The following is a 27471-nucleotide window of genomic DNA, read 5'->3' on the forward strand; positions in this document are numbered from 1 at the left end:
TGCAGTCACAGCTAATATGGAGTTTCAGGATGGTGGCTTCTGTTCCCACACCGCCATTGCCCACGCCAGAGCCTTGCCCGAGAGTAGAGAGATGATCATGGGCATTGGTGTGGAACGAGGAGGACTGTAGCTCGAATAGGCAGGAGGAAACCCTTGAACCCCTGGCCGTCCTACCGCTCCGGGACTGGGATCTTGGGTTACCTGTGCAGGTTCCCTGGAGGAACTATGGCGATGCCTGTAGCACTGGGCGATGAGACGTAGGCATTGACTCCTCCTGGGTTGAGGTTGGACTGTCGTTGGAGGGAGTCGGTAAGTGCCCGGAGAGTCTCTGACATTTGGGAGAGTTGTTCTTGCTGCCGCACCAGCAGTGCTCCTTGGTGGATTACAACATTCTTGATCTGGTTGATCTCTGCTGGGTCCATGTTTGGCAGAAGCTTGCTGTGATGTGGTGAGGTTGTACCCATGTGCAGAGAAGAGACCAGACGAGGAATCATTGTTTAAGGATAAACATAAATACTTTACTGAGAAACGGTAGCCAAAGGATCACAGTACACTAGAAAAACAACAAACACTAGGTCTCAAACTCACTCGGGGAAACAAACACAAACAGGATATAAATTCAAGCTTCTGCAAAGGACAACAGAAAACACACCTCTTTCAGAGAAATCATAATGAGTAAATAGAATACACCTGAGTTTTATTAATGCCACTAGGACAGTCTCTGCTGCCCTATAGTGACAGGTGGAACCATGGCAGTGGGAACTCCTTCAAGACTGTTGGAAAAGTATTACAGGTGACTACCTAGTTGAGAGAATTACAGGAGTGTGCAAAGCTGTCATCAAGGCAAAGGGTGGCTACTTTGAAGAATCTCAAATATAACATATATTTAGATTTGTTTAACACTTTTTGGTTACTACAATATTCCATGTGTGTTATTTCATAGTTTTGATGTCTCACTATTATTCTACAATGTAGAAAATATTAAAACATTAAGAAAAACTCTTGAATGACGAGGTGTGTCCAAACTTTTGACTGGTACTGTATGTGTAGAATCATTTTGTATTTAGAATGGGCCATAATCATACACCTATCAGAACAGGGGCAGGTGAAAATGGCATGTCATCCGACAACGCTTTTCCCACTGTTCATTTTCATGCCAGCCAGGTAGGTAACGTGCTTTATTTTAGGAAAGTTGAGAAATAAATATATTATGCCAAGGCTATAGAAACTAGTGGGATCCTCCTCTTTTTAATAGAGACCATCAAACTCTGTTTTCTCACATAATTGCATAGCATAACCTATAGAAATGTTGGCAACATGGGTTAATAGGAACACTTATTTAATTCTATGCATCAAGCAGCTTTGAGATGCTGGCTCTCGTTGCGCAACATGTGAATGCCAGGGCTCTCATGAAGTGTTTGATTTAATTTTCAATTGCATTTGCATTGATGTCAGAGTGATTAGACAATAGAGTGTTGAGTTGCAGGCCATTAGGTACCGGCATCAGAATGCAGTTTTGGAGATGCTTAGTTACGGTCACATGGAATTTGACGGCAGTCATGACTCGTGACTGTTGTTGTGGCGGTAATATATATTGTGTCAAAATTCTGGTATTGTGACCACACTAATTCTTAAGAATGTTACAATGCATCATAAGGATTGTCAGAAAAAACAGGTAGCCATACTATATTTGTATTTATTTAATTTTATTTAACCTTTATTTTACTTGGCAAGTTTGTATTTACTGTACTTTTTTTGTGCATTAAAGACCAAACAACTAAACAACAGCCTCCATCCCATCATCTTTCTCCCTCCCTGCTCTGTCCTCGGCTCCCACGTCCTGGATTAAAGCAGTTTGGATATGGGTCTGGGGCTGAGGGCCGAGGATTTTACTGTAATACCCCTTCATACCCTCCAGGATAGGGGTGGCTGTGATTGCGTCTGGGATCTGGAATGCAAATTTATGAGGGTTGCAGGGTCCTCTCACTGTTTTGTCTCTCTCTCTCTCGCGCTCTCTCTTTCTCTCTCTCTCTGTCTAAATATTATGGATAATTTGGTTTAGTTTGAAGGAATAGTTTACAAATCAAAGCTTGCGTTCAGATTTTCTACCCTTCTCCAAAAGTGTGCACTTGTTCACTCCCACTAATGCATTTAAAATCCTTGGTTTGGATCAAGCATGGCTGGAGGGAATTTCCACCATATTCCTTACGCGAGTCCATTCCTTTTAAGTCCATGGGGGGAGTGTATTAGTGCAAACTTTGGGAGAAGTGTAGAGAATTGGAATGTAGCCTAAATCACACTCAAAAAAATTGAAGTTTGTCAGATTGTTTCAACCTGAAATGCAGTCTAATGTTCTTGCCATATGGTATTGTGTTTAGTCCACCATCTATATGGAGGGAATTCCAACTGCTTAAAAAAACAATACAATGTTGAGATCTGTTGTGTGGATCCAACAATATGCCTCATGAATTGAATAGATACAAAATTGTGTCTAAATTAAAAGATGCAGTTATGTGGGACACTTTTGAGTTCTGAAAATGTCTAAAAACATTGTTTTTGTGTTGAACTGTCTTTTTCATAAGAGTGGCCCCTGACCTCTAACCTCTCTCGCCCTCAGCTGTTGGCTCCGGCAGTGGACTGGCTGGACTACCTGTCCTCTGCCCTGTCCCCTCTGGACCTGAACGACACAGAGCCTGTGGTGCTATATGCCAAGGAGTACTTGCAGCTGGTGTCTGACCTGATCAACAAGACCGAGCGCAGGTAAGGACCTGGACGGAACTCAACCTGGTCGTACTTATCCCCCGTCAGCCAAAGGTCAGGTCACGTGGTCAGGAAATACTCCAAGGTCCATCCGTAACACATTGTGACATAGCTGAATCGGCAGTCATGCTTCTGCGCTACCAGTTTTTTTTCATGTCTTGTCCTGGAGGCAGAACTGCGATTTTTGCTACACAAGGTCAGGTTTAAAATGTAATGACTTTGTGGCTGTGCCATCAACTGACAATTCCGCAAAGCTGCCTCCAGAAGAAGATTCATGACATAAAACAAAAACCTGCTATAATACACCCCATATGAGAACATTTGGCACGTCTTTATGACCCTAATGAAGCTAATTTCTTAATCAATCCCATATACTACGTTCTTACAAAAAGTTTTTAAATTCTCCAGTAATGCCAATATTGAAGACTATCAAATACTTCTCAAAGATGCCCTCTGGTGGTCAAACTAGCACTAACTAGCATTAATGGTAAAAATTAAATAACGTGCCATAGAATTCTGCAGCAACCCGCAAGGTGTGCTGCAGTATGACGCAACTTTTAAAAGAGGAACCACTATTGGTAGAGTTTTTAAAGTGACTATGCATAGATAATAACAGAGAGTAGCAGCAGTACAAATAGTCTTGGTAGCCATTTGATTAGATGTTCAGGAGTCTTATTGCTTGGGGGTTGAAGCTGTTTAGAAGCAACTTGGACCAAGACTTGGCGCTCCGGTACCGCTTGCCGTGCGGTAGCAGAGAGAACAGTCCATGATTAGGGTGGCTGAAGTATTTGACAATTTTTAGGGCCTTCCTCTGACACCACCTGGTATAGAGGTCCTGGATGGCAGGAAGCTTGGCCCCAGTGATATACTGGGCCGTTCACACTACCCTCTGTAGTGCCTTGCGGTCGGAGGCCGTGCAGTTGCCATACCAGGCGGTGATGCAACCAGTCAGGATGCTCTCGATGGTGCAGCTGTAGAACCCGTTGAGGGTACAACTGAATGCCTTCAACTGAAATGTGTCTTCCGCATTTAACCCTCTGAATCAGAGAGGTGTTGGGGTCTGGAGTACAGGTGGGGACTGAGCATGTACACCTGATGGACCCCATGTTGAGGATCAGCGTGACCGATGTGTTGTTACCTACCCTTACCCCCAGGGGTGGCCCATCAGGAAGTCCAGGATCCAGTTGCAGAGGGAGGTGTTTAGTCCCAGGGTCCGTAGCTTATTGATGAGCTTTGAGGGCACTATGGTGTTGAACGCTGAGCTGTAGTCAATGAATAGCATTCTCAAATAGGTGTTCCTTTTGTCCAGGTGGGAAAGGGCAGTGTGGAGTGCAATAGAGATTGCATCATCTGTGGATCTGTTAGGCTAGTATGCAAATTGAAGTGGTTCTAGGGTTTCTGGGATAATGGTGTTGATGTGAGCCATGACCAGCCTTTCAAAGCACTTCATGGCTACAGACGTGAGTGCTACGGGTCGGTAGTCATTTAGGCAGGTTATCTTAGAAGATGAGCGACCCAGGAATGTGCTTTGGGGACCTTTAACAGAATGTGACTGGCAGAACGGGGGTTGTATGGGGAGGATGAGGGCTGCAGTAGATATCTCAGATAGGGGGGAGTGAGGCCTAAGACGGTTTTATAAATAAGGATCAACCAGTGGGTCTTGCGACAGGTATACAGAGATGACCAGTTTACAGATGCCTATAGAGTGCAGTGATGTGTCCTATAAGGAGCATTGGTGGCAAATCTGATGGCTGAATGGTAAAGCACACCTAGTCGCTCGAGAGCACCCTTACCTGCTGTTCTATAAATTATGTCTCTATAATCTAGCATGTGTAGGATGAGAGAAGGACAGTGTACCATCTAGTCATACTCCCAAGTACTTGTATGAGGTGACTACCTCAAGCTCTAAATCCTCATAGGTAGTAATCACACCTGTGGGGAGGGGGGCATTCTTCTTACCAAACCACATTAATTTTGTTTTTGAGGTGTTTAGAACAAGGTTAAGGGCAGAGAAAGCTTGTTGGACACTAAGAACACTTTGTTGTAGAGAGTTTAACACAAATTCAGAGGGGCCAGTTGAGCATAAGACTGTATCATATGCATATAAATGGATGAGAGAGCTTCCTACTGCCTGAGCTATGTTGTTGATGTAAATTGAGAAGACCGTGGGGCCTAGGATTGAGCCTTTGGGTATTCCCTTGGTGACAAGCAGTGGCTCTGAGACAGCAGATGTTCTGACTTTATACACTGCACCCTTTGAGAGAGGTAGTTAGCAAACCAGGCCAAAGATCCTTCAGAGATACCAATACTCCTTAGCCCGGCCCACAAGAATGGAAGGGTCTACCGTATAAAAAGCTTTGGCCAAGTCAAACAAAAATAGCAGCACAATATTGCTTAGAATCAAGGGCAGTGGTGACATAGTTGAGGACCTTTTAAGGTTGCAGTGACACATCCTTAACATGAGTGAAAACCAGATTGCATTCCAGATAGAATACTATAGACATCAAGAATGCCAGTCAGTTGGATATTGACACGTTTTTCCATCTTTTTGATAAACAGGGCAACATAGAAATTGGCCTACAACAGTTACAATCAGCTTGATCTCCCTCTTTAAATAAAGGACTAACTGTGGCTGCCTTAAAAGCAATGGGAACCTCCTCAGAGAGGAGAGACACGTTAAAAAGGTCAGAGATCGGCCTGACGATTATAGGGGCAGCAATCTTAAAGAATGCATCTGACCAAGATGTTTTTTTGGCGTCAAGTTTAAGGAGCTCCTTTAGCACCTCGGACTCAGTGACCGCCTGCAGGAAGAAATGTTGTAGTGGGGCAGGGGAAAAGGAGGGAGGAGCATCTGGGCTAGTTGCATTAGAATGGGTGGGAGATGAGGAAATGTTTGATGGGCAAGGAGGCATGGCTGAGTCAAATATGAATTCTGGCTTAATGAAGTGGTGATTAAAGAGCTCAGCTATGTGCTTCTTGTCAGTAACAACCACATCAACATTAAGCGATGTGGGCAGCTGTTAGGAGGAGGGTTTAACCATTTTCCAGAACTTCTTGCTGTTAGACCCACGGAGTGAGAACTGCTCCTTATAAAGGTACTTACTTTGGCTTTCCGGATAGCCTGAGTGCACTTATTTCTCATTTGCCTGAATGAGAGCCAGTCAGCCTGAGTATGCGTGTGCCAATTCTTTCGCTAAATGCTATTCTTGAGGTGGAGTAACTGCAAGATCATCGTCGAACCAGGGGCTGAACCTGTATTTATTTCTCATTTTCTTCATGGGGGTGTGTTTGTTAACAATATCACTGAAGATAAGCTTCTTTGAACAGAGGGGATCAAGCAGATTCTATATACATTTTCAGAGGCCAGGTCATGAAGGAAGGCTTGCTCATTAAAGTAACCTTTTCTGGGTGTTTGGAGTCATACCTTGTGGGATTGGTAATAATCTGAGAAAGATTTAGGGAGTCCAATTGCTTTAGGACTTGGTCAGGTGGTTTAAGCATGTCCCAGTTTAGATCACCTAGCAGGACAAATTCAGACTTAGAGTACGGGGCCAGGTGAGAGCTTAGGGCAGGTAGGGTACAGGCTGGCGCTGATGGAGGACTATAACACCCAGCAACAGTCAACAAACAGCTATTTGAAAGTTTAATGCTTAAAACCAGCAAATCACATTGTTTGGGGACAGACTTGGTGGAGATTATTGAGCACTGACTGAGCAATCGGTGGAGAAGGGACTTGGTCAGAGAGGTAACCAAGAACCCGTTGGCCACTCTGACAGAGCTCTAGAGATCCGCTGTGGAGAAGGGAAAACCTTCCAGAAGGACAGCCATCTCTGCAGCACTCCACCAATCAGACCTTTATAGTAGAGTGGCCAGATGGAAGCCACTCCTCAGTAAAAGGCACATGACAGCCTGCATGGAGTTGGCCAAAAGAAACAAGATTTTCTGGCCTGAATGCCAAGTGTTTTACTCTGGAGGAAACCTGACACCATCCCTACTGTGAAACATGGTGGTGGCAGCATCATGCTGTGGCGATGCTTTTCAGCTGTAGGTACTGGGAGACTTGTCCGGATCAAGGGGAAGATGAAGGGAGTACAGTATAGAGAGATCCTTGATTAAAAACCTGCTCTCAGACCGGGGCAAAGGTTCACCTTCCAACAGGCCAACGACCAGGAGCACACAGCCAAACAACGCAGGAGGGGCTTCGGGACAAGTATCTGAATTTTCTTGAATGGCCTAGCCAGACTTGAATGGTCTAGCCAGACTTGAGAGGATCTGTGAGAAGAATGGAAGAAACTCCCCAAATACAGGTGTGCCAAGCTTGTAGCGTCATACCCAAGTAGACTCGAGGGTGTAATAACTGCCAAAGGTGCTTCAACAAAGTACTGAGTAAAGGGTCTGAATACTTATGTAAATGTGTAATATTTTTTATACATTTGCTGTTTTTCCTTGTCATTATGGGGTTTTGTGTGTAGATTGATTTTTAGAATAAGGCTGTAATGTACAAAGCCAAAGCCCCTCGATGGGAGAGCATAAACTACAAGGAAATTCTCAAAGCTGCTAATGAGTACCTTGAAGACCTTAGCCGGTGGGAATCCCTGTGGGGTGCCCCACTCAGGCAGTGATTCTGCTGGCAACACTAGCTGCAGTAACCCATGGGGAGGGGGCCACACTTGGACATTCAGAGATGGTGCATATTATTGTGGACCTGGTGGCACAACATCATCAGAGGTCTGACTGCACATAGATCCTTGGGAATATGGTCACAACTGGGGATCAGCGTGTGTGTGTTTCTGGGAAAGGGGTTGCAACTGATCTCCATCAGCTAGGACTTGCCAATGGTTAATCCATTTTTGCCCATTTTTACTCAATTATGCATGCAACTTTATATATATTTGTAAATCAAATCCTTTCTTGAGTTCTGGGATGAAACAACTGTTGAGCATCTGAGTGTCTGGTTGCTTGTGGGGGAAAGGGTTGTGTGTATCCCACAACTGTTACGAGGGAGTAAAGATGTTAGGGACAATATAGGATGAATCACAATAATTGTTTGCTAAAATATTTTTTTTTATATATGTATGTATGTGTGTGTGTGTGTGTGTGTGTGTATATGTTTGTATGTGTGTGTGTGTGTGTGTGTGTGAGTGTGTATGAGAGAGAGAGACTGACGAGTTTTAATAACTCCAACCTAAGTGTATGTAAACTTCCGACGTCAATTGTAAATGGAGGCTTACATTTCCAGACCTAGTGAGATACAGTGCCTTGCGAAAGTATTCGGCCCCCTTGAACTTTGCGACCTTTTGCCAAATTTCAGGCTTCAAACATAAAGATATAAAATTGTATTTTTTTGTGAAGAATCAACAACAAGTGGGACACAAACATGAAGTGGAACGACATTTATTGGATATTTCAAACTTTTTTAACAAATCAAAAACTGAAAAATTGGGCGTGCAATTTCCTTATTTGCCTACACCTAGCGACCTGCTTTTTAAATTGTATGAGCAAAAAATATTTGATTTGATTTGGAATGGCAAGCTAGACCAAATTAAAATGGCCTATTTTATATAATGAATATGAATTTGGGGGGCAGAAATGATTAAATATTAACGCATTAGACGTCTCACTAAAGGCGTCAGTCATACAAAAGTTATACTATAATCCATACTGGTTCTCTATTAAATTAGTAAGAATGTCTCACCCCATGTTCAAGAATGGCCTTTATTCAGATTACAACCCCTCACTTTCCGATATTTGAAAACGAAATCATCTGTTTCTCAAACTTGACACTCTAATGTACATGCCCTCTTGCTCAGTTGTGAACTGGGGCCGCCTACTCCTCTTTCTATTTTGGTTAAAGCCAGTTTGTGCTGTTCTGTGAAGGGTGTAGTACACAGCGTTGTACAAGTTCTTCAGTTTCTTGGCAGTTTCTCGCATGGAATAGCCTTTATTTCTTAGAACAAGAATAGGCTGAGGAGAAAGTTATTTGTTTCTGTCCATATTGAGCCTGTAATCGAACCCACAAATGCTGATGCTCCAGATACTCAACTAGTCTAAAGGCCAGTTTTATTGCTTCTTTAATCAGGACTACAGTTTTCAACTGTGCTAACATAATTGCAAAAGGGTTTTCTAATGATCAGTTAGCCTTTTAAAATGATAAACTTGGATTAGCTAACACAATGTGCCATAATGGGCCTCTGTATGCCTATGTAGATATTCCATTAAAAATCAGCCATTTCCAGCAACAATAGTAATTTACAACATTAACAATGTCTATACTGTATTTTGGATCAATTTGATGTTATTTTAATGGACCAAAAATGAGCTTTTCTTAAAAAAAAGGATATTTCTAAGTGACCCTAAACCTTTGAATGGTAGTGAATGTTACACATGCAGCTAACACAAATATATGGAAATCCTTGCTCTACCCAAAATTACAACCAACTAATTGCAGCCTTACTACAAAAATGGAAGAGGTAAGTGGAAGGGGGAAAAAGTAAGGAACATGTCTGTTGGCCCTTCATTAAAGACCCAAAATGTTTAAAGAAAAGTGTGAAAAATAAAAAATATATACCAGTTTCATTTAACCTCTAGCGTCGAGCAATCCCGTATCCGGGAGTGTAATCATAGCCTCAAGCTCATTAGCATAACGCAACGTTAACTATTCATGAAAATCACAAATGAAATGAAATAAATATATTGGCTCACAAGCTTCGCCTTTTGTTAACAACACTGTCATCTCAGATTTTCAAAATATGTTTTTCAACCATAGCTACACAAGCATTTGTGTAAGAGTATTGATAGCTAGCATAGCATTAAGCCTAGCATTCAGCAGGCAACAACAAGAAAAGCATTCAAATAAAATCATTTACCTTTGAAGAACTTCGGATGTTTTCAATGAGGAGACTCTCCGTTAGATAGCAAATGTTCAGTTTTTCCAAAAAGATTATTTGTGTAGGAGAAATCGCTCCGTTTTGTTCATCACGTTTGGCTAAGAAAAAACCCCCCAAAAAGTTTTTTCCAAATTAACTCCATAATATCGACAGAAACGACAGAAAGTGTAGGCTCATTCCTGGCGCATTCACAGCCATATAAGGAGACATTGGAACACAGCGCATTCAAAATCTGGCGCATTTTCTGTATGAAATTTCATCTTGGTTTCGCCTGTAGCATTAGTTCTGTGGCACTCAGACAATATCTTTGCAGTTTTGGAAACATACACAAGTGTTTTCTTTCCAAAGCTGTCAATTATATGCATAGTCAAGCATCTTTTCGTGACAAAATATCTTGTTTAAAACGGGAACGTTTTTTTATCCAAAAATTAAAAGAGCGCCCCCTATATCGAAGATGTTAAGGGCCAAAACATTTACAGATGTGCCATATAGATTGAAAAAATAGTTGGGAAGAGATTTTCGATGTACCAATTCCATTGTACATGGTTTATGAATTGACATGCAAACGACGCCGGATTCGAAACGTAGAATTTTTCAATTTAAATGATTATACAACATTTTTGCAATAAATAGGATGTTATATGAGGGAAATAAACTTCCCAACTCCGCAGATTTTGCTGCGAGGAGGCAGTCAATAGATCATTTATTTTGGTAATGTCCATATGTAGCCATATGGTATTTGCTGTATTTGGTATTTTATTAGGATCCCCATTACTCTTTCTGGGGTCCACACAAAACATGAAATATTATACAGAACATCAATAGACAAGAACAGCTCAAGGACAGAACCACACACATTTTTGGGGGTGAGGGGGGGGGGGGGTACTGTGAAAAGACCCTTGGTGGCATGTCTTGTGGGATAAGTGTGTGTGTCAGAGCTGTGTGGAAGTTGACTATGCAACCAATTTGTGATTTTCGACACATTCGACACGCTAGCGTCCCACCTCGACAACAGCCAGTGAAATTGCAGGGCGCCAAATTAAAAACAACAGAAATCACATAATTAAAATTCCTCAAACATACAAGTATTATCCACCAGTTTAAATATATACTTCTAGTAAATCCAACCACAGTGTCCGATTTCAAAATGGCTTTACTGCGAAAGCACACCAAACAATTATGTTAGCTCAGTACCTAGTCACAGAAAAACACAGCCATTTTTCCAGCCAAAGAGAGGAGTCACAAAAAGCAGAAATAGAGATAAAATTAATCACTAACCTTTAATGATCTTCATCAGATGGCACTCATAGGACTTCATGTTACACAGGACATGTATGTTTTGTTCAATAAAGTTCATATTTATATCCAAAAATCTCAGTTTACATTGGAGCGTTATGGTCAGAAATGCATTGTCTCAGAAATACTCAACATAAACATTGATAAACGATACAAGTGTTAAACATGGAATTATAGATAAACTTCTCCTTAATGCAACCGCTGAGTCAGATTTCAAAAATGCCTTATGGCGAAAGCACACTGCGATTATGTTTGGTCAGCTCCAAGCCACAGAAACCCATACAGCCATTTTCCAAACAAGGAGAGGTGTCACAGAAGTCAGAAATGGCATTAAAATTAATCACTTACCTTTGATGATCTTCATCTGGTGGCGCTCCCAGGTCTCCATGTTAGACAATAAATGTTCGTTTTGGTCGATAATGTCCCTCCTTTTTGTTCACGTGCTTTGTCCAGTAATCCGAATGCAGAAGGCGCGGGAACGAATTCCAGGACAAAAAGTTAATAAAAAGTACAATAAAAGTTAGTAGAAACATGCCAAACAATGTTTTCAAATCAATCCTCTGGTTGTTTCTGTCAAAAATAATGAATCATATTTCAACTGGACAAAAGCTTTGTCAATAGGAATAGGAAACAAGGAATAGGAATAGGAAATAAGAAAGGCGCGTTCACGATCAGGGTGCATGGCTGATGAATGGAATTTTCCACTGGCCACTGATTGACAGTGCTGTATCTCCCTCATTTTTCAGAGTAAAAGCCTGAAACAATGCCTAACGACTGGCTACATGTGGAGGAAGACACGGAGCTCGTGAACTGGGGCCTTATTCTTTGTATGGTGGATAGGCTTTCAATGGAAAAATAATAGTACTTCCTGGTTGTATTCTCCTCGGGTTTTCGCCTGCCATATCAGTTCTGTTATACTCACAGACATTATTGTAACAGTTTTGGAAACTGTGTGTTTTCAGAGTGTTTTCTATCCAAATCTACTAATTATATGGTTTCATGCATGTCAACATCAGAAGCCTCCTCCCTAAGTTTGTTTTATTCACTGCTTTAGCACACTCTGCTAACCCTGATGTCCTTGCCGTGTCTGAATCCTGGCTCAGGAAGGCCACTAAAAATGTGGAGATTTCCATACCCAACTATAACATTTTCCGTCAAGATAGAACTGTCAAAGGGGGAGGAGTTGCAGTCTACTGCAGAGAGAGCCTGCAAAGTAATGTCATACTTTCCAGTTCCATACCCAAACAGTTCGAACTACTAATTCTGAAAATTACTCTCTCCAGAAATAAGTCGCTCACTGTTGCCGCCTGCTACCGACCCCCCTCAGCTCCCAGCTGTGCCCTGGTCACCATTTGTGAATTGATCACCCCCCATCTAGCTTCAGAGTTTGTTCTGTTAGGTGACCTAAACTGGGATATGCTTAACACCCCGGCAGTCCTACAATCTAAGCTACATGGCCTCAATCTCACACAAATCATCAAGGAACCCACCTGGTACAACCCTAAATCTGTAAACAAGGGCACCCTCATAGACGTCATCCTGACCAACTGGCCCTCCAATACACCTCCGCTGTCTTCAACCAGCATCTCAGCGATCACTGCCTCATTGCCTGTATCCGCTACGGATCCGCAGTCAAACGACCACCCCTCATCACTGTCAAACGTTCCCTAAAACACTTCTGCGAGCAGGCCTTTCTAATTGACCTGGCCCGGGTATCCTGGAAGGATATTGACCTCATCCCATCAGTTGAGGATGCCCGTTCATTCTTTAAAAGTAACTTCCTCACCATTTTAGATAAGCATGCTCTGTTCAAAAAATGCAGAACAAAGAACAGATGTAGCCCTTGGTTCACTCCAGACCTGACTGCCCTCGACCAGCACAAAAACATCCTATGGCAGACTGCAATAGCACCGAATAGTCCCCGCGATATGCAACTGTTCAGGGAAGTCAGGAACCAATACACGCAGTCAGTCAGGAAAGCAAAGGCCAGCTTCTTCAGGCAGAAATTTGCATCCTGTAGCTCTAACTCCAAAAAGTTCTGGGACACTGTGAAGTCCATGGAGAACAAGGGCACCTCCTCCCAGCTGCCCACTGCACTGAGGCTCGGTAACACGGTCACCACCGATAAATCCATGATTATCGAAAACTTCAACAAGCATTTCTCAACGGCTGGCCATGCCTTCCTCCTGGCTATCCAAATCCAGATAGCAGATGTTCTGAAAGAGCTGCAAAACCTGGACCCGTACAAATCAGCTGGGCTTGACAATCTGGACCCTCTATTTCTGAAACTATCCGCCGCCATTGTCTCTGTCAATCTGCCAATCACCATATATCTTATCGGCAGACTCAGTAGGGTTGCCACAGGGTTCAATTCTCGGGCCGTCTCTTTTCTCTGTATATATCAATGATGTTGCTCTTGCTGCTGGTGATTCCCTGATACACCACTACGCAGACAACACCATTCTGTATACTTCCGGCCCGTCCTTGGACGAGCTTCAATGCCATACAACACTCCTTCCGTGGCCTCCAACTGCTCTTAAACGCTAGTAAAACCAAATGCATGCTTTTCAACCATTCGCTGCCTGCACCTGCACGCCCGACTAACTTCACCACCCTGGATGGTTTCCGACCTAGAATATGTTGACATCTATAAGTACCTAGGTGTCTGGCTAGACTGTAAACTCTCCTTCCAGACTCATATCAAACATCTCCAATCTAAAATCAAATCTAGAATCGGCTTTCTATTCCGCAGCAAAGCCTCCTTCACTCACGCCACCAAACTTACCCTAGTAAAACTGACTATCCTATCGATCCTCGACTTCGGCAATGTCATCTACAAAATAGCTTCCAATACTCTACTCAGCAAACTGGATGCAGTTTCACAGTGCAATCCGTTTTGTTACTAAAGCACCTTATACCACACACCACTGCGACCTGTATGCTCTAGTCGGCTGGCCCCCGCTACATATTTGTCGCCAGACCCACTGGCTCCAGGTCATCTACAAGTCCATGCTAGGTAAAGCTCCGCCTTATCTCAGTTCACTGGTCACGATGGCAACACCCACCCATAGCACACGCTCCAGCAGGTGTATCTCACTGATCATCCCTAAAGCCAACACCTCATTTGGCCGCCTTTCGTTCCAGTTCTCTGCTGCCTGTGACTGGAACAAATTGCAAAAATCGCTGAAGTTGGAGACTTTTATCTCCCTCACCAACTTCAAACATCTGCTATCTGAGCAGCTAAACGATCGCTGCAGTTGTACATAGTCTAAATAGCCCACCCAATTTGACTTACCGCATCCCCATACTGTTTATATTTATTTACTTTTCTGCTCTTTTGCACACCAGTATCTCTACCTGTACATGACCATCTGATCATTTAGGATTTAGTCAGTTTCTCCTCAACTCTTAGACAAGAGAGACTGGCATGCATAGTATTTATATCAGCCCTCTGATTACAATGAAGAGCAAAATGTGCTGCTCGGTTATGGGCCAGCTGCAGCTTAACTAGGTCTGTCCTTGCAGCACTGGACCACACAACTGGACAATAATCAAGATTAGACAAAACTAGAGCCTGCAGAACTTGCTTTTTGGAATGTGGTGTCAAAAAAGTAGAACAAATCTTTATTACGGCTAGACCTCTCCCCATCTTTACAACCAAATTGAATCTGTATGTTTTTGACCATGACAGTTTATAATCTAAGGTAATGCCAAGGAGTTTAGTCTCCTCAACTTGTTCAACAGCCACACCATTCATTACCAGATTCAGCTGAGGTCTAGCTCTTAAGGAATGATTTGTACCAAATACAATGCTCTTACTGTAGATGTAGAGATGTTTAATACTGGCCAGCCATTCCAAAACGGACTGCAACTCTTTATTAACTTCTTGCGTCTATCAAACCCGGATCCGGGAGCGTAATCATAGCCTCAAACTTATTAGCATAACGCAGCGGACATAAATCTTCCTACAAATTCTTCATATTCATGAAAATCACAAATGAAATATATTGAGACACAGCTTAGCCTTTTGTTAATCACACTGTCATCTCAGATTTTCAAAATATGCTTTACAGCCAACGCTAGACAAGCATTTGTGTAAGTTTATCATGGCATAATGCTATGCTAGGCTCTGTTGGCAGCAGGCAACATTTTCACGACAATAAGAAAAGCAATCAAATTAAATAATTTACCTTTGAAGAACTTCAGATGTTTTCACTCAGGAGACTCCCAGTTAGATAGCAAATGTTCCTTTTTTCCAAAAATATTATTTTTGTAGGTGAAATAGCTCCCGTTTGTTCGTCACGTTTGGCTGAGAAATCGACCGGAAAATGCGGTCACTACAACGCCAAACTTTTTTCCAAATTAGCTTCATAATATCGACAGAAACATGGCAAACGTTGTTTAGAATCAATCCTCAAGGTATTTTTCACATAACAATTCGATAATATATCCATCGGGACAATTGGTTTCTCATAACAAGCGATTGGAAAAATGGCTACTTGTGTACTTTACGCAAGACTTTCTGTGGGAGCCATCATGTGACCACTTGCTAAATGTGGTCCCTTACGGCTATTCTTCAACATAAATGCGTAAAAAGACGTCACAAAGCTGTAGACACCTTGGGGAATACGTAGAAAACGTAAGCTCATTCGTAGCTCATTCACAGCCATATAAGGAGTCATTGGCATGAGCCGGTTTAAAAAATGCGGCACTTCCTGATTGGATTTTTATCTGGGTTTCGCCTGTAACATCAGTTCTGTTGCACTCACAGACAATATCTTTGCAGTTTTGGAAACGTCAGAGTGTTTTCTATCCAAAGCTGTCAATTATATGCATAGTTGAGCATATATTCGTGACAAAATATCTTGTTTAAAACGGGAACGTTTTTTATCCAAAAATGAAAATACTGCCCCCTAACTAACAAAAGGTTAAGGGTTCCAGTGACTGACTTAGCTGTGGTTGCTGATGTTGTATATGGTTGACTCATCAGCATACATGGACGCACATGCTTTAATGCCAGTGGCAGGTCATTGGTAAAAATAGAAAAGAGTAGAGGGCCTAGAGAGCTGCCCTGTGGTACACCACGCTTTACATGTTTGATAGAAACGTCCATTAAAGAAAACCCTTTGAGTTCTATTCGATAGATAGCTCTGATTCCACAATATGGCAGAGGTTGAAAAGCCATAGCACAAATTTTTTCAACAACAGGTTAATTGTCAATAATATCAAAGAATGCACTGAAATCTTAACAGTTCAGCTCCCCAATCTTCTTATTATCAATGTCTTTCAACCAATCATCAGTCATTTGTGTCTGTTGAGTGCCCTTCTCTATAAGCATGCTGAAAGTCTGTTGTTAATTTGTTTACAGAGAAATAGCATTGTATTTGGTCAAACAGAATTTCTTCCAAAAGTTTGCTAGGAGCTGGCAGCAAGCTTATAAGTCTGCTGTTCGAACCAGTAAAGGCCATTTTGGCTTCCCTCCAGTATTGAGGACAAAGACTGTCCTCTGGGCTTAGAGAAAAAATATGGCCGATAGGAGTGGAGAGTCCGCTACCATCCTCAGTAGCTTTCCATCTAAGTTGTCAATGCCAGGAGGTTTGTCATTATTGATCGATAACAAACATTTTTCCACCTCTCCCACACTAACTTTACAAAATTCAAACTTCCTCAGCTTTTTTTATTTTTTATTTTTATGCATGAATACAATTGCTCACTGTTCATTGTGGATATTTCCTGCCTAAGTTTGACCACTTTGCCAATTAAATAATTATAAAAATAATTGGCAACATCAAATGGTTTTGTGATGAATAAGCCATCTGATTTGATGAAAGATTGAGTTGAATTTGTCTTTCTGCCCATAAATTCATTTAAAGTCCCCCAAAAACATTTTTCCATCATTCTTCATATCATTGATCTTGGCTTCATAATAAAGTTTATTTTAGTTGAGTTTAGTCACATAATTTCTCAATTTGTAGTAAGTAAGCCAGTCAGACTTATTTGCCACTCCTTTTGCCCCATCTCTTTCAACCATACAGTTTTTCAATTCATCATAAATCCATGGAGCCATAACAGTTCTAACAGTCAGTTTCTTAACAGGTGCATGCTTATCAATAATTGGAAGAATCAATTTCATAAATTCATCAAGTGCAGCGGCTGGATGCTCCTCATTAATCACATCAGACCAACAAATATTTTTAACATCATCCACATAAGAGTCACAGCAAAATGTTTTGTATGATGTCTTATGCACTATTTTAGGTCCAGCTGTTGGAACTTTGTATTTCCTGGATATAGCCACTATATTGTGATCACTGCATCCAATGTGTACGGATATAGCTTCAGAACGAAGTTCTACAGCATTAGTAAAAAAGTGATCGATACATGTGGATGATCTTGTAAACATCCTGGTAGGTTGATTATCTTGTTATGGCTGCAATCCCCCTATCGGGATAAGTGTCATCAACAACCACTGAATAGCATAGCGCTACATTCAATAAAGATTACTACAAATATTTATGTTCATGAAATCACAAGTGCAATATAGGAAAACACACTTTTTGTTAATCTCCCTGTCTTGTCAGATTTTGAAATTATGCTTTACAGCGAAAGCAATCCAAGCGTTTGTAAGTTTATCGATCGCAAAGCAAAACATTATGTACACTAAGCATTAAGTAGCTAGGTCACGAAAATCAGAAAAGCAATCAAATTAATCGTTTACCTTTGATCTTCGGATGTTTTCACTGACGAGACTCCCAGTTACACAACAAATGTTCCGTTTGTTTGTCGCGTTATGTTCAGAAATCCACAGGAAAGAGCGGTCACGACAACGCAGACGAAAATACCAAATAGTTTCCATAATGTCCACAGAAACATGTCAAACGTTTTTTATAATCAATCCTCAGGTTGTTTTTAAAAATATATAATCGATAATATAGCTGTCTAAATTCTGTTGTGCGAGCAAAACCCATGTGACCACTTGACGCGATGTTATCGCTCTGGCTCATTTTTCAAAATAAAAGCCTGCAACTGTCTGAAGACTGACACACTGAGGAAGCAATAGGAAAAGGAATCTGGTTCATATCCCTTTAAATGCAGCAAAGGGAGGCTATGGAACATGGAGTTTTCAAAATAGATTTTGTTTTTCCTCAGGGTTTCGCCTGCAATATCAGTTCTGTTATACTCACAGACAATATTTTGACCGTTTTGGAAACTTTAGAGTGTTTTCTATCCAATACTAATACTAATATGCATATATTAGCAACTGAGACTGAGGAGCTGGCCGTTTACAATGGGCACCTTTTCATCCAAGCTACTCAATACTGCCCCTGCAGCCATAAAAAGTTAAACAGCTTGGAAAATTCCAGAAAATGATTTCATGGCTTTAGATGCTTCTGATGGGCTAATTGACATCATTTGAGTCAACTGGAAGAGTACCTGTGGATGTATTTCAAGTCCTACCTTCAAACTCAGTGCCTCTGCTTGACATCATGGGAAAATCAAAAGAAATCAGCCAAGACCTCAGAAAAAAAAGTTGTAGACCTCCACAAGTCTGGTTCATCCTGGGGAGCAATTTCCAAACGCCTGAAGGTACCACGTTAATTTGTACAAACGATAGTACGCAAGTATAAACACCACGGGACCATGCAGCCGTCATATCACTCAGGAAGGAGACTCCTTCTGTTTCCTAGAGTTTAACGTATTTTGGTTTGAGAAGTGCAAATCAATCCCAGAGCAACCGCAACGGACAAGAAACTTTCAAAGTTCTTCAAATTTTTCCCATATTGACTGACCTTCATGTCTTAAAGTAATGATGGACCGTCATTTCTCTTTTCTTACTTGAGCTGTTCTTGCCATAATATGGACTTGGTCTTTTTACCAAATAGGGATATCTTCTGTATACGACCTCTACCTTGTCACAACACAACTGATTGGCTCAAATGCATTAAGGACGAAAGATATTCCACACATTTAACAAACACAGCTGTTAATTGAAATGCATTCCAGGTGACTAACTCATGAAGCTGGTTGAGAGAATGCCAATAGTGTGCAAAGCTGTCAAGGCAAAGAGTGGCTACTAAAATACATTTTGCTTTGTTTCTCACTTTGTTGGTTACTACATGATTCCAAATGTGTTATTTCATAATGTTGATGTCTTCACTATTATTCTACAATGTAGAAAATAGTAAAAAATAAAAATATAGCAAAGTTACACCATTAAAATAGTAGGTCTGTCAACTTTTGACTGGTACTGTATATTGCTGTGTATTTAAAATATATATATATTTAACTAGGCAACTAAGTTAAGAACAAATGATTATTTACAATGACGGCCTACATTATGCATATGGTCTTCGTAGAAAGTGTTACCAAAATTCTTTATATAACCTGACCTGAACCATAACATGATGAAATACGTCATAATAACGTCCATGCAACCAGCTTTGCCCATGAGGAAACACAGTCATTGGATTGCCCCAACTATTGACTGTCGTTGTTTTTTCTTTTCTTATCCTTGTCACCAACTTGTCCTCATGTTGCCTCTTCCTCCCGTCTCTCCTCATCTCTCCCTGTTTCTCCCTGTCTCTTCTGTCTCTCCCCGCCCTCAGCCTGCTCAACAACTACATGATCTGGAACCTGGTGCAGAAAGGAGCTTCCAGTCTGGACCAGCGCTTTGAGAACGCCCAGGACAAGCTGCTAGAGAGCCTGTATGGAACCAAGAAGGTGTGTTTTAGGCTGAGTCCTACTTTTGGCTTCGGTTAAAAGTAGTGCCCTAGGGATAACCCTGCGTCAGGAAATACCTTGTTAGGGCCAGTTTCCCAGACACAGATAAAGCCTAGTCCTCGACTAAAAAGGAATTTCAATGGAGATTTTCTGTTGAGCATGCTTTTTAGTCCAGGACTATGCTTAAACTGTGTCAGGGTAACTAGACATGTTGATTTTTATGTGAGACTCTGTTTGGGCTCACAGCAAGGAATGTGTGCTGCCTCAGCACAGTAAACAGCTGGTGAGAAACTTATTGTGTGTGTGTGTGTGTGTGTGTGTGTGTGTGTGTGTGTGTGTGTGTGTGTGTGTGTGTGTGTGTGTGTGTGTGTGTTCGCTCAGTCCTGCACACCACGATGGCAGACCTGCATTGGGAACACAGATGACACGCTCGGCTTTGCCCTGGGAGCACTCTTTGTCAAAGCTACGTTTGATAAACACAGCAAAGAGATTGTGAGTATAATAGGCGCACAACTGCATTAGTCTATTCAAGTGTTTTACCATGGTGAAGAATCCATGACTGTCCCCTAGTGGTTACCATGTATAGGCCTAATAAAAGGTAATCATAAAAATCATCTTATTTGCTAGGACATTATTATAATTTTCATGAATAATCTATTTTAAATGCTTAAATGTTTATGAATGCTTTGTATAATGTTATAAATGCTTATGAATTGTACAGATTATAATGTTTATATATTTCCTGTAAATTATTATAAATGTTTACATTTAATTAAATACTAATTTAGTAATAGTTCTCTGTCCTCCAGACGGGAGAGACCAATATAGGAGAGAAAAAACATGCTAATTAAATGGAGAGATTGTTATTGGGTAGAGAAAAGAGGGGCAAGTAGAAGAGAGAGACGTGGAAAGGGAGAGAGAGGAGGCACAGAAGAAGGGCTGGTAGCTTTATACCGGTTGGAAATAGACTCTCACGTGCAAGTGTTCTTGGTTTTTATTATATTTTGCGAGGGTTCAGATTGCCCCGGGTATTTAGTCCATATCTAAGTGTAATTGTCAAAGAAGGATCTATATCATCTTTCCCTCTTTCTTGCTTCTTACATTTAATGTCTGTCTCTCACCCCACAATAAGGCAGAGGGGATGATCAATGAAATCCGTACTGCCTTCAAAGATGCTCTTGATCACCTCAAGTGGATGGACAAACAAACGCGTCAGGCAGCCAAAGACAAGGTCAGAGATGATGTCACCTACTGGATAGGCTATGTTTGGGTGCCAGAGGCTATCTATGTCTGTGAAAGAATGTGTGTGTGCGCGCGCGTGCACATGCATACCTGTGCACACCTGCGCACATGTAAGAGAGAGAGGACAGGGAGGGAGTAATATGGGTTTACAGGTTACAATACAGTAGTTAGCCCTCTTTTTCCAGACCTCCAAATGTTGAAAGCAGGAGGTTTCTTGTCCCCTTCCTCCATCTTGCCCTCTCTTATCCCTTTTGCTCTCTTGGTCTTCAGGCAGACGCCATCTACGACATGATTGGATTCCCTGACTTCATCCTGGAATCCAAAGAACTGGATGATGTTTATGACGGGGTGAGTTAGTACCTTTTGTTGAGATGTGTCATGATTGAACACCATACATTGAGCCCCATACATTGAACCCTGTGAGTTCTTCAAACATGTTGAAGGTGAAATGACAAGGACACCTTTTAATGTTTCTAATCAGTGAGTAATTATTTATTGCCCGTCTTTCTGTCTGTATGTCTGTCTCTCTCCACAGTATGAAGTCTCGGAAGAAAACTTCTTCCAGAACGCACTCAATTTCTACAATTTCTCCGCCAGAGTGATGGCCGATCAGCTCCGCAAGCCGCCCAACAGAGACCAGTGAGTCTTCATCAGCTACACTAATCATCATTATCAACATCACCATCGTCATTTGATCTGAAATTGCGCTCTATTCGCTGGTCAAACACTACATTAAGTTGGATGCTTTTTGCTCCAGTGTTGTCTGGTGTCACGGAGGACAGGCTCATTGTATTGGCTTGAGCACAATGAATGGAACGGTATCAAACACATACTATTCCATTAAGCCCATTTCAGAATGACAATTAGTCGTCCTACTCTCACCAGCTTTCACAGGTTTGCTTTTTTATACACATCTCTGCAACCATCCTTCTAGATGGAGTATGACCCCTCCCACAGTCAACGCCTACTACATGCCCACCAAGAATGGCATTGTCTTCCCAGCTGGAATCCTTCAGGCACCCTTTTATGCCCAAGATCACCCCAAGTGAGTGTGTGTGTGTGTATGTGCGCGTATGTGTGCTCGCTTGCTTTTCTGACCCCATGTGAATTCTCTGCAGAGCACTGAACTTCGGGGGGATAGGAGTGGTGATGGGACACGAGCTCACTCATGCCTTTGATGACCAAGGTTGGTGTCCACATTTAACAGATTCCACAGAACTCATGGACGCATCCTCACAAAACACCAACTGACCAACACACACTAGCATGCATGCACAGACATGATTACTAGGTGTGCATGTTTGTAAAGATTAAGCATTTTTTAAGATGATTTTTCCTTAATCAGGCAGGGAATACGACAAAGACGGGAACCTTCGACCATGGTGGCAAAATTCCTCTGTGGAAGCATTTAAGAACCACACGGAATGCATGGTGGAGCAGTACAACGGGTTTACAATCAATGGGGAGCATATAAATGGCAAGCAGACGCTGGGAGAGAACATTGCTGACAACGGAGGCCTAAAGGCAGCCTATAAGGTGAGTAGGTCTCCCTACTTGATAATGCATTACATTTAGTTGCTCACATACTAACTTATTTATTATTGTAATAATTATTAACTGTAGTAAAGTTCAGTTATTTTGTAACAGTAATGGGGTTGAGCAGTTATAGCTCAATCCATTACTGCCAAATCCATTGCTATGTATTTATAAAGCAATTGCATAGTTACTACTATGTAACAACATGTTATTACGGTTTTATTTCCCAGTAGTGGGATCCTGGACAGCATGACTCTTATTATACTATACAATAGTCTTACTATACTTCACCTCAGGGCCATCAGAGTGGTGGATAATGTTTGTAAAAACAAATGTCCTGTTGTGTTCAGGCGTACCAGGCGTGGGTGCAGGAGAATGGTGAGGAGAAGAGGCTGCCAGCGGTCAACCTGACCAATGACCAACTATTCTTTGTGGGATTTGCCCAGGTAGGTGATGGGAGTGTCAACTATATGCGTTACACACATCCTGATAAAGTTCACGTATCAAATACTCATGATTAGGGCTCAGGGTTTGCATGACAATATCATAAGCTATAAAACTAGGGGCCCAAGTTTTTCAAGTCAGGTCACGCTCTCAGGATGAACTCCTACATCATGAGTAAGAGTGGAATATTAAAACTACTGTTGGAGAAGTGGATGAGAAAATGTGGGTACAAATGAATAAAACACTATTTTGGAAACAGAATGAGTATAATATGCAACAGTTGGGAAGCTAGAGAGGAGAATAATCTAGCTACTGCCTGTTTAATTTATCGGAAGATCCTCTCTTCTCTCAGGTGTGGTGTTCCGTGCGAACCCCGGAGAGCGCCCACGAAGGACTCATGACGGACCCCCACAGCCCCCCAAAATACCGCGTCATCGGCACCCTCTCCAACTCGCCAGACTTTGCTGAGCACTTCCAATGCCCCACTGGCTCCCCTATGAACTCGGGTCACCGCTGCGTGGTGTGGTAGGGCCTTAGAGAACCAGTGGGGGGTGCTGTCTGTAGAAGCTGCTTGGAGAATCAAGAGGAGGAGGAAGAGAACCTCTAACTAATCATCTGATGTTTTTTCTTCTAGTTTTCTTTTCTTTGTACATGATGCTGGATTACTAGTGGTTTGTAGGTAGAGCAGGACAGACTCAGGTGAGCGAGAGGGAGGCACGTCACGTGGAGAGAAATGTTGTAATCTGCTGATGTGTGTGTAATTCCAGTGTTATGGTATTTTTCCTCTTTCTCCATGCCCCAGTCAACCCCTCCACCGGTGGGGCACAAAGGCACGTTTTATTTATTATTTGCTGGACTTGGTAGGGGGCGGGAAGGAGGAGCCACTATAGACTGTCTATCCCCTCCCCTTTCTCTGTGCTACTGTGTTGTCTCTGTACTCGCTGTGTGTCCTGTTTACAATTTAAACCGGAGCCCTCTATTGACTGAGGGCTCTGACTGAAACCACTGTAACATCACAGGATGGGTTCAGCTGCCTTTGTGACCTCGCAGGAAGCACAGAAACTTGGCTGTGACATCACAGGATGGGTTCAGCTGCCTCTATGACCTCACAGGAAGTGCAGAAACTTCACTGTGATTGAACATTGTATATGGCTTTATCTCAAATGTCCTCCCTATTCCCTATATTACTTGCCTTGAGGCACATAAGGCTTCCACAAGAGAGCACCACTGCTTCCAGCCTGCATTCCTTATATAGTATACACATAGTACAATGTGGCTGATGGAGCCATATAGATTCAGCTCTCCCTCTTTCTCTGTTGCTTCACATGAAGTGCACTGGCTTCAGTGAGTCCTCACAGACACCACTCAGCTCCCTCTGTGACATCACAATTCATCTTTTTGAATGTGCTTCATTGTGACCTCATAGCAGGGGCGAGGATCTTAATATTCAAAATATACAAAATCGAAATCATCATACACAAAATCAATGGACAGGTGAAAGCAATATTGAAGCCTACTGATAGACCTTGCCACCATATTGCTTAAAGCTATCCCATTTCTTAAAGATTGGTGGAGAGCAGTTTGAGTACATAGAAAGGATACATAGGAAAGCCACTTAACAATGTTGTTCCAACCAGGAGTAGGGTGCGTTGCCCCTAGATGCTGATCTTGGTTCAATTTAGCATTTTCCCCAACAATGGTTAAGAATAGGAATAGGGGAGGGAAAGCTGATCATAGATCTGTATTTAAGGGAAACTTCACACTGAAGCATCCAACCACAAGATGAGCAGAGGTCCATCTGGGACCTACAGACAGTGCTGGACTGGCTGTGACTCCGGTTGTAGGGACACGCACCACTTGCTTACCTGTGTGTTTTAGTTGTTGTTGTTTTTTATTGGCATATTCTGAAGTTGACAAAGTTAAAATGACATTCTCATTTTTAAAACTGCTTTTTGCCAAAGATATTATTATTATCATTTTTTGTTCCTTGTCTCCAGTTGATTCTTTGTTTCTCTGTACGCTAAGGGGCCGAAGTTGTGTATGAACAGCCTTCGGAGCTTGTTTGATGTTTACTGTGTTTAAGCTGTCAGCTTCATTGCAAAAGGACAGTTTCTGCATGTGTGTATGCTTGCGGTTGTGTGCGTGTGTGTGTGTGTGTGAGCTTGTATGTGTGTGTGCCTGTTCGTGGGTGCATCCGTGTATAGTGTGCATATGTACACGTGTGCATATGTTTGCAGATTGCTTTGATACTTCATCCCCACTTACGTTGGACTATCAACAATGTCAAGTCAGCTGCAGTGATTTCACCTCACATTCCAAAAAATGTATTTGAAATGACTGGATATGTTGAAGAAGAAATATGTTCCTAAACTCCTTGTTTGTACATGCTCTACTCCAAAGTGCTGCAAGACTGTCTTTTCGTGAGGGAGGGTGGGTACAGGATACCTTTGTTAATCTGGATATTGTTGGCCTCTTGTTCAATCAAGCTATGTTAATGTTTTATCTCTACTTGCTCCTGTCTACACTTTGCAAAGTTGTTTCACTAGAAGACATGGAGATGTGTCATTACTCATGAGCATACTAGCACTGCACCCCACCACACCATACACCAAATCCTAACCCATACAGGACAATCCCATTGTATCACGACAGGGAGATGGAGTTGTGCTGTCTAATGTAAGACCATGAGGTTTAACCAATTACAGTCAGTTGATATTGGCTTCAATCAGAAGCCCTCTTGTTAGGTGAACTGCCCTGGAAAGATCTGCCATTCAATTTCACAAAAATAAAGGACGCTGATGATTCATCCTCCCAGTTCATTATAACGGTCAGTATCATACATTTTGTGGAATCAAATATCTAACACAGAGAGAGTTAGCTATGTCTATTATGCACTACACATTTAGAATTGAGCCTTGTGCCCTCCAAACTCCATGACGAGGTACACAAGGCCAGGGGTTAGATGTCAGGGGGAAGTGCTTTCACATAGAGGGTTGGTCAGGGTTAGCCTTAAATATTTACTTCATGAAATACACAGGTCTATATTTAAAGTGCAAGCAAAAATTATAACTTGAAAGTGTGTAAAAGCCTTTAATTAGCCAGCTAATGTCATTAAGTGTTCTCTATTTGGTCTGATGTGCTGTCTGTCTCTGTCACTCCACAATTCTCTTATTTCTTCAGCCATCTAGTCATATACTTTTCACACTATCTGAATTGTATTAAAGCCTGGTGAAGAGAAAGCTATCATTTGACTTATTTACTTACTTAGGCTTTTTTATTCCAATGTGGAACATTATCCTAAAAGCTACCGGCCGGCATTTCTTGGAGATGAGTGTTGAAATTAAAAACTGATGTCAAAATAACTTTTAAGGTCCATTTTGAGCTTTGATAGTAGAAACAGGGCTGCCAGCGAGACTAGACAAAAACCACCAGGGTTGTGTTCATTAGGGCATGCAACGTAAAACATTAAAAAAAATGTTGCTATTGGAACAAGTCCAGGTAGACCCTCACTGTTTCAGCCCATTTTCTTCTGTTTGGTGCCTAATGAACACTGTCCTGTCAGTCAGCACCTGCCTAGCGACTTGCTAGTGCCTCTCTTCATCTCTCAGTGAGAAACAACTAAGCCAGTCTGCTGTCAAGTGATCACGGTCTGAAAAAACCTGTCTCAGGACAGGGTACATACATACATACAGCAGGCAGTCACTTCTGTGTCTTAAGTATGTCCCAACTGTATCTGGCATGGAAGACTTGTGCAAGAACTGGTGTGCCATCCTGAACAAATGTTCTATTGATTTAATGACATTAATTGTTGACCAGTTGAAAAAGGATTGTATTGAAATGGATAACACAATTGAAGAGAATCGCACAGCTCTGCAAGGAGATGTTAATGATGGCATATTCAATGAACTGATAAACTAATCAAGCACTCCAGGACAAGTAGTCTACAGAAATAAAGGAGCATAAAATCAAGAATTTAACCCAAGACAAAGGCTACTTCTGGAGAAACCCTGATGAGAGGTCCTGCTCCTCCTCTCCATGACAGACGTTGGAGGGTGTCCGCTTACTTCTATCCACCCCTGTCTGACCAACACTCTAAAACCAGCGCCTCAGACTGGGCCGACAGAAGCCCGGAGGTGGCCCCGGACACGTGCAACGAGATGCCACACTGGGCGGGGTAAGAAGAAACAACTACCAGAGGCAGAGGGGACCGTTCACACGGTCCCAGGAGTGTCTTCAATTTGTCACGCAAGATATTGAGCCCTGCCCATGTCTCCTTGCTTGATAAAGGGTTATCTTTTGTGCCTACAACTCCGTGCAACGGTTTCGATGTTAAGGTAGAAAATTGTAAGTTTTTTTTAGAAACATCCGTTTAAGGGAGTTATTTAGCTCCCCTATTTGTGATATTTCTACTGAACATGTAGGCTGCTCACCTGCACATACTCTGACTTCTTTTTTGAAGTAAGACTTTGCCAGTCCTGTCTGGTCCAGCGACTAGTGATGTCTGGTGAGGACCTGCCTTTACAACAGGCCTACAAGCCCTCAGTCCAGCCTCTCTCAGCCTATTGCGAACAGTCTGAGCACTGAT

At 42.0% G+C, this 27471-nt stretch overlaps 1 protein-coding gene across 5 annotated transcripts in view; it reads left to right on the forward strand.

Annotated features, from left to right (window-relative positions):
• Positions 1-26129, forward strand: part of LOC135514639 (endothelin-converting enzyme 2-like) — an 83654-nt gene extending 57525 nt beyond the window's left edge. For all 5 annotated transcript variants that reach the window (XM_064938089.1, XM_064938090.1, XM_064938092.1 and 2 more), the window contains 11 exons: positions 2618-2760; positions 19550-19664; positions 20046-20156; positions 20797-20895; positions 21177-21254; positions 21442-21545; positions 21841-21951; positions 22025-22092; positions 22252-22442; positions 22793-22888; positions 23239-26129. In XM_064938089.1, the coding sequence (XP_064794161.1) occupies positions 2618-2760; positions 19550-19664; positions 20046-20156; positions 20797-20895; positions 21177-21254; positions 21442-21545; positions 21841-21951; positions 22025-22092; positions 22252-22442; positions 22793-22888; positions 23239-23415 (1293 nt within the window). In that variant the 3' untranslated portion in view covers positions 23416-26129. The remainder of the gene's footprint in view (positions 1-2617; positions 2761-19549; positions 19665-20045; positions 20157-20796; positions 20896-21176; positions 21255-21441; positions 21546-21840; positions 21952-22024; positions 22093-22251; positions 22443-22792; positions 22889-23238) is intronic.
• Positions 26130-27471: the final 1342 nt, after the last annotated feature.

Source organism: Oncorhynchus masou, chromosome 26 (genome assembly GCF_036934945.1).
Source record: "Oncorhynchus masou masou isolate Uvic2021 chromosome 26, UVic_Omas_1.1, whole genome shotgun sequence".
Taxonomy (NCBI): Eukaryota; Metazoa; Chordata; class Actinopteri; order Salmoniformes; family Salmonidae; genus Oncorhynchus; species Oncorhynchus masou.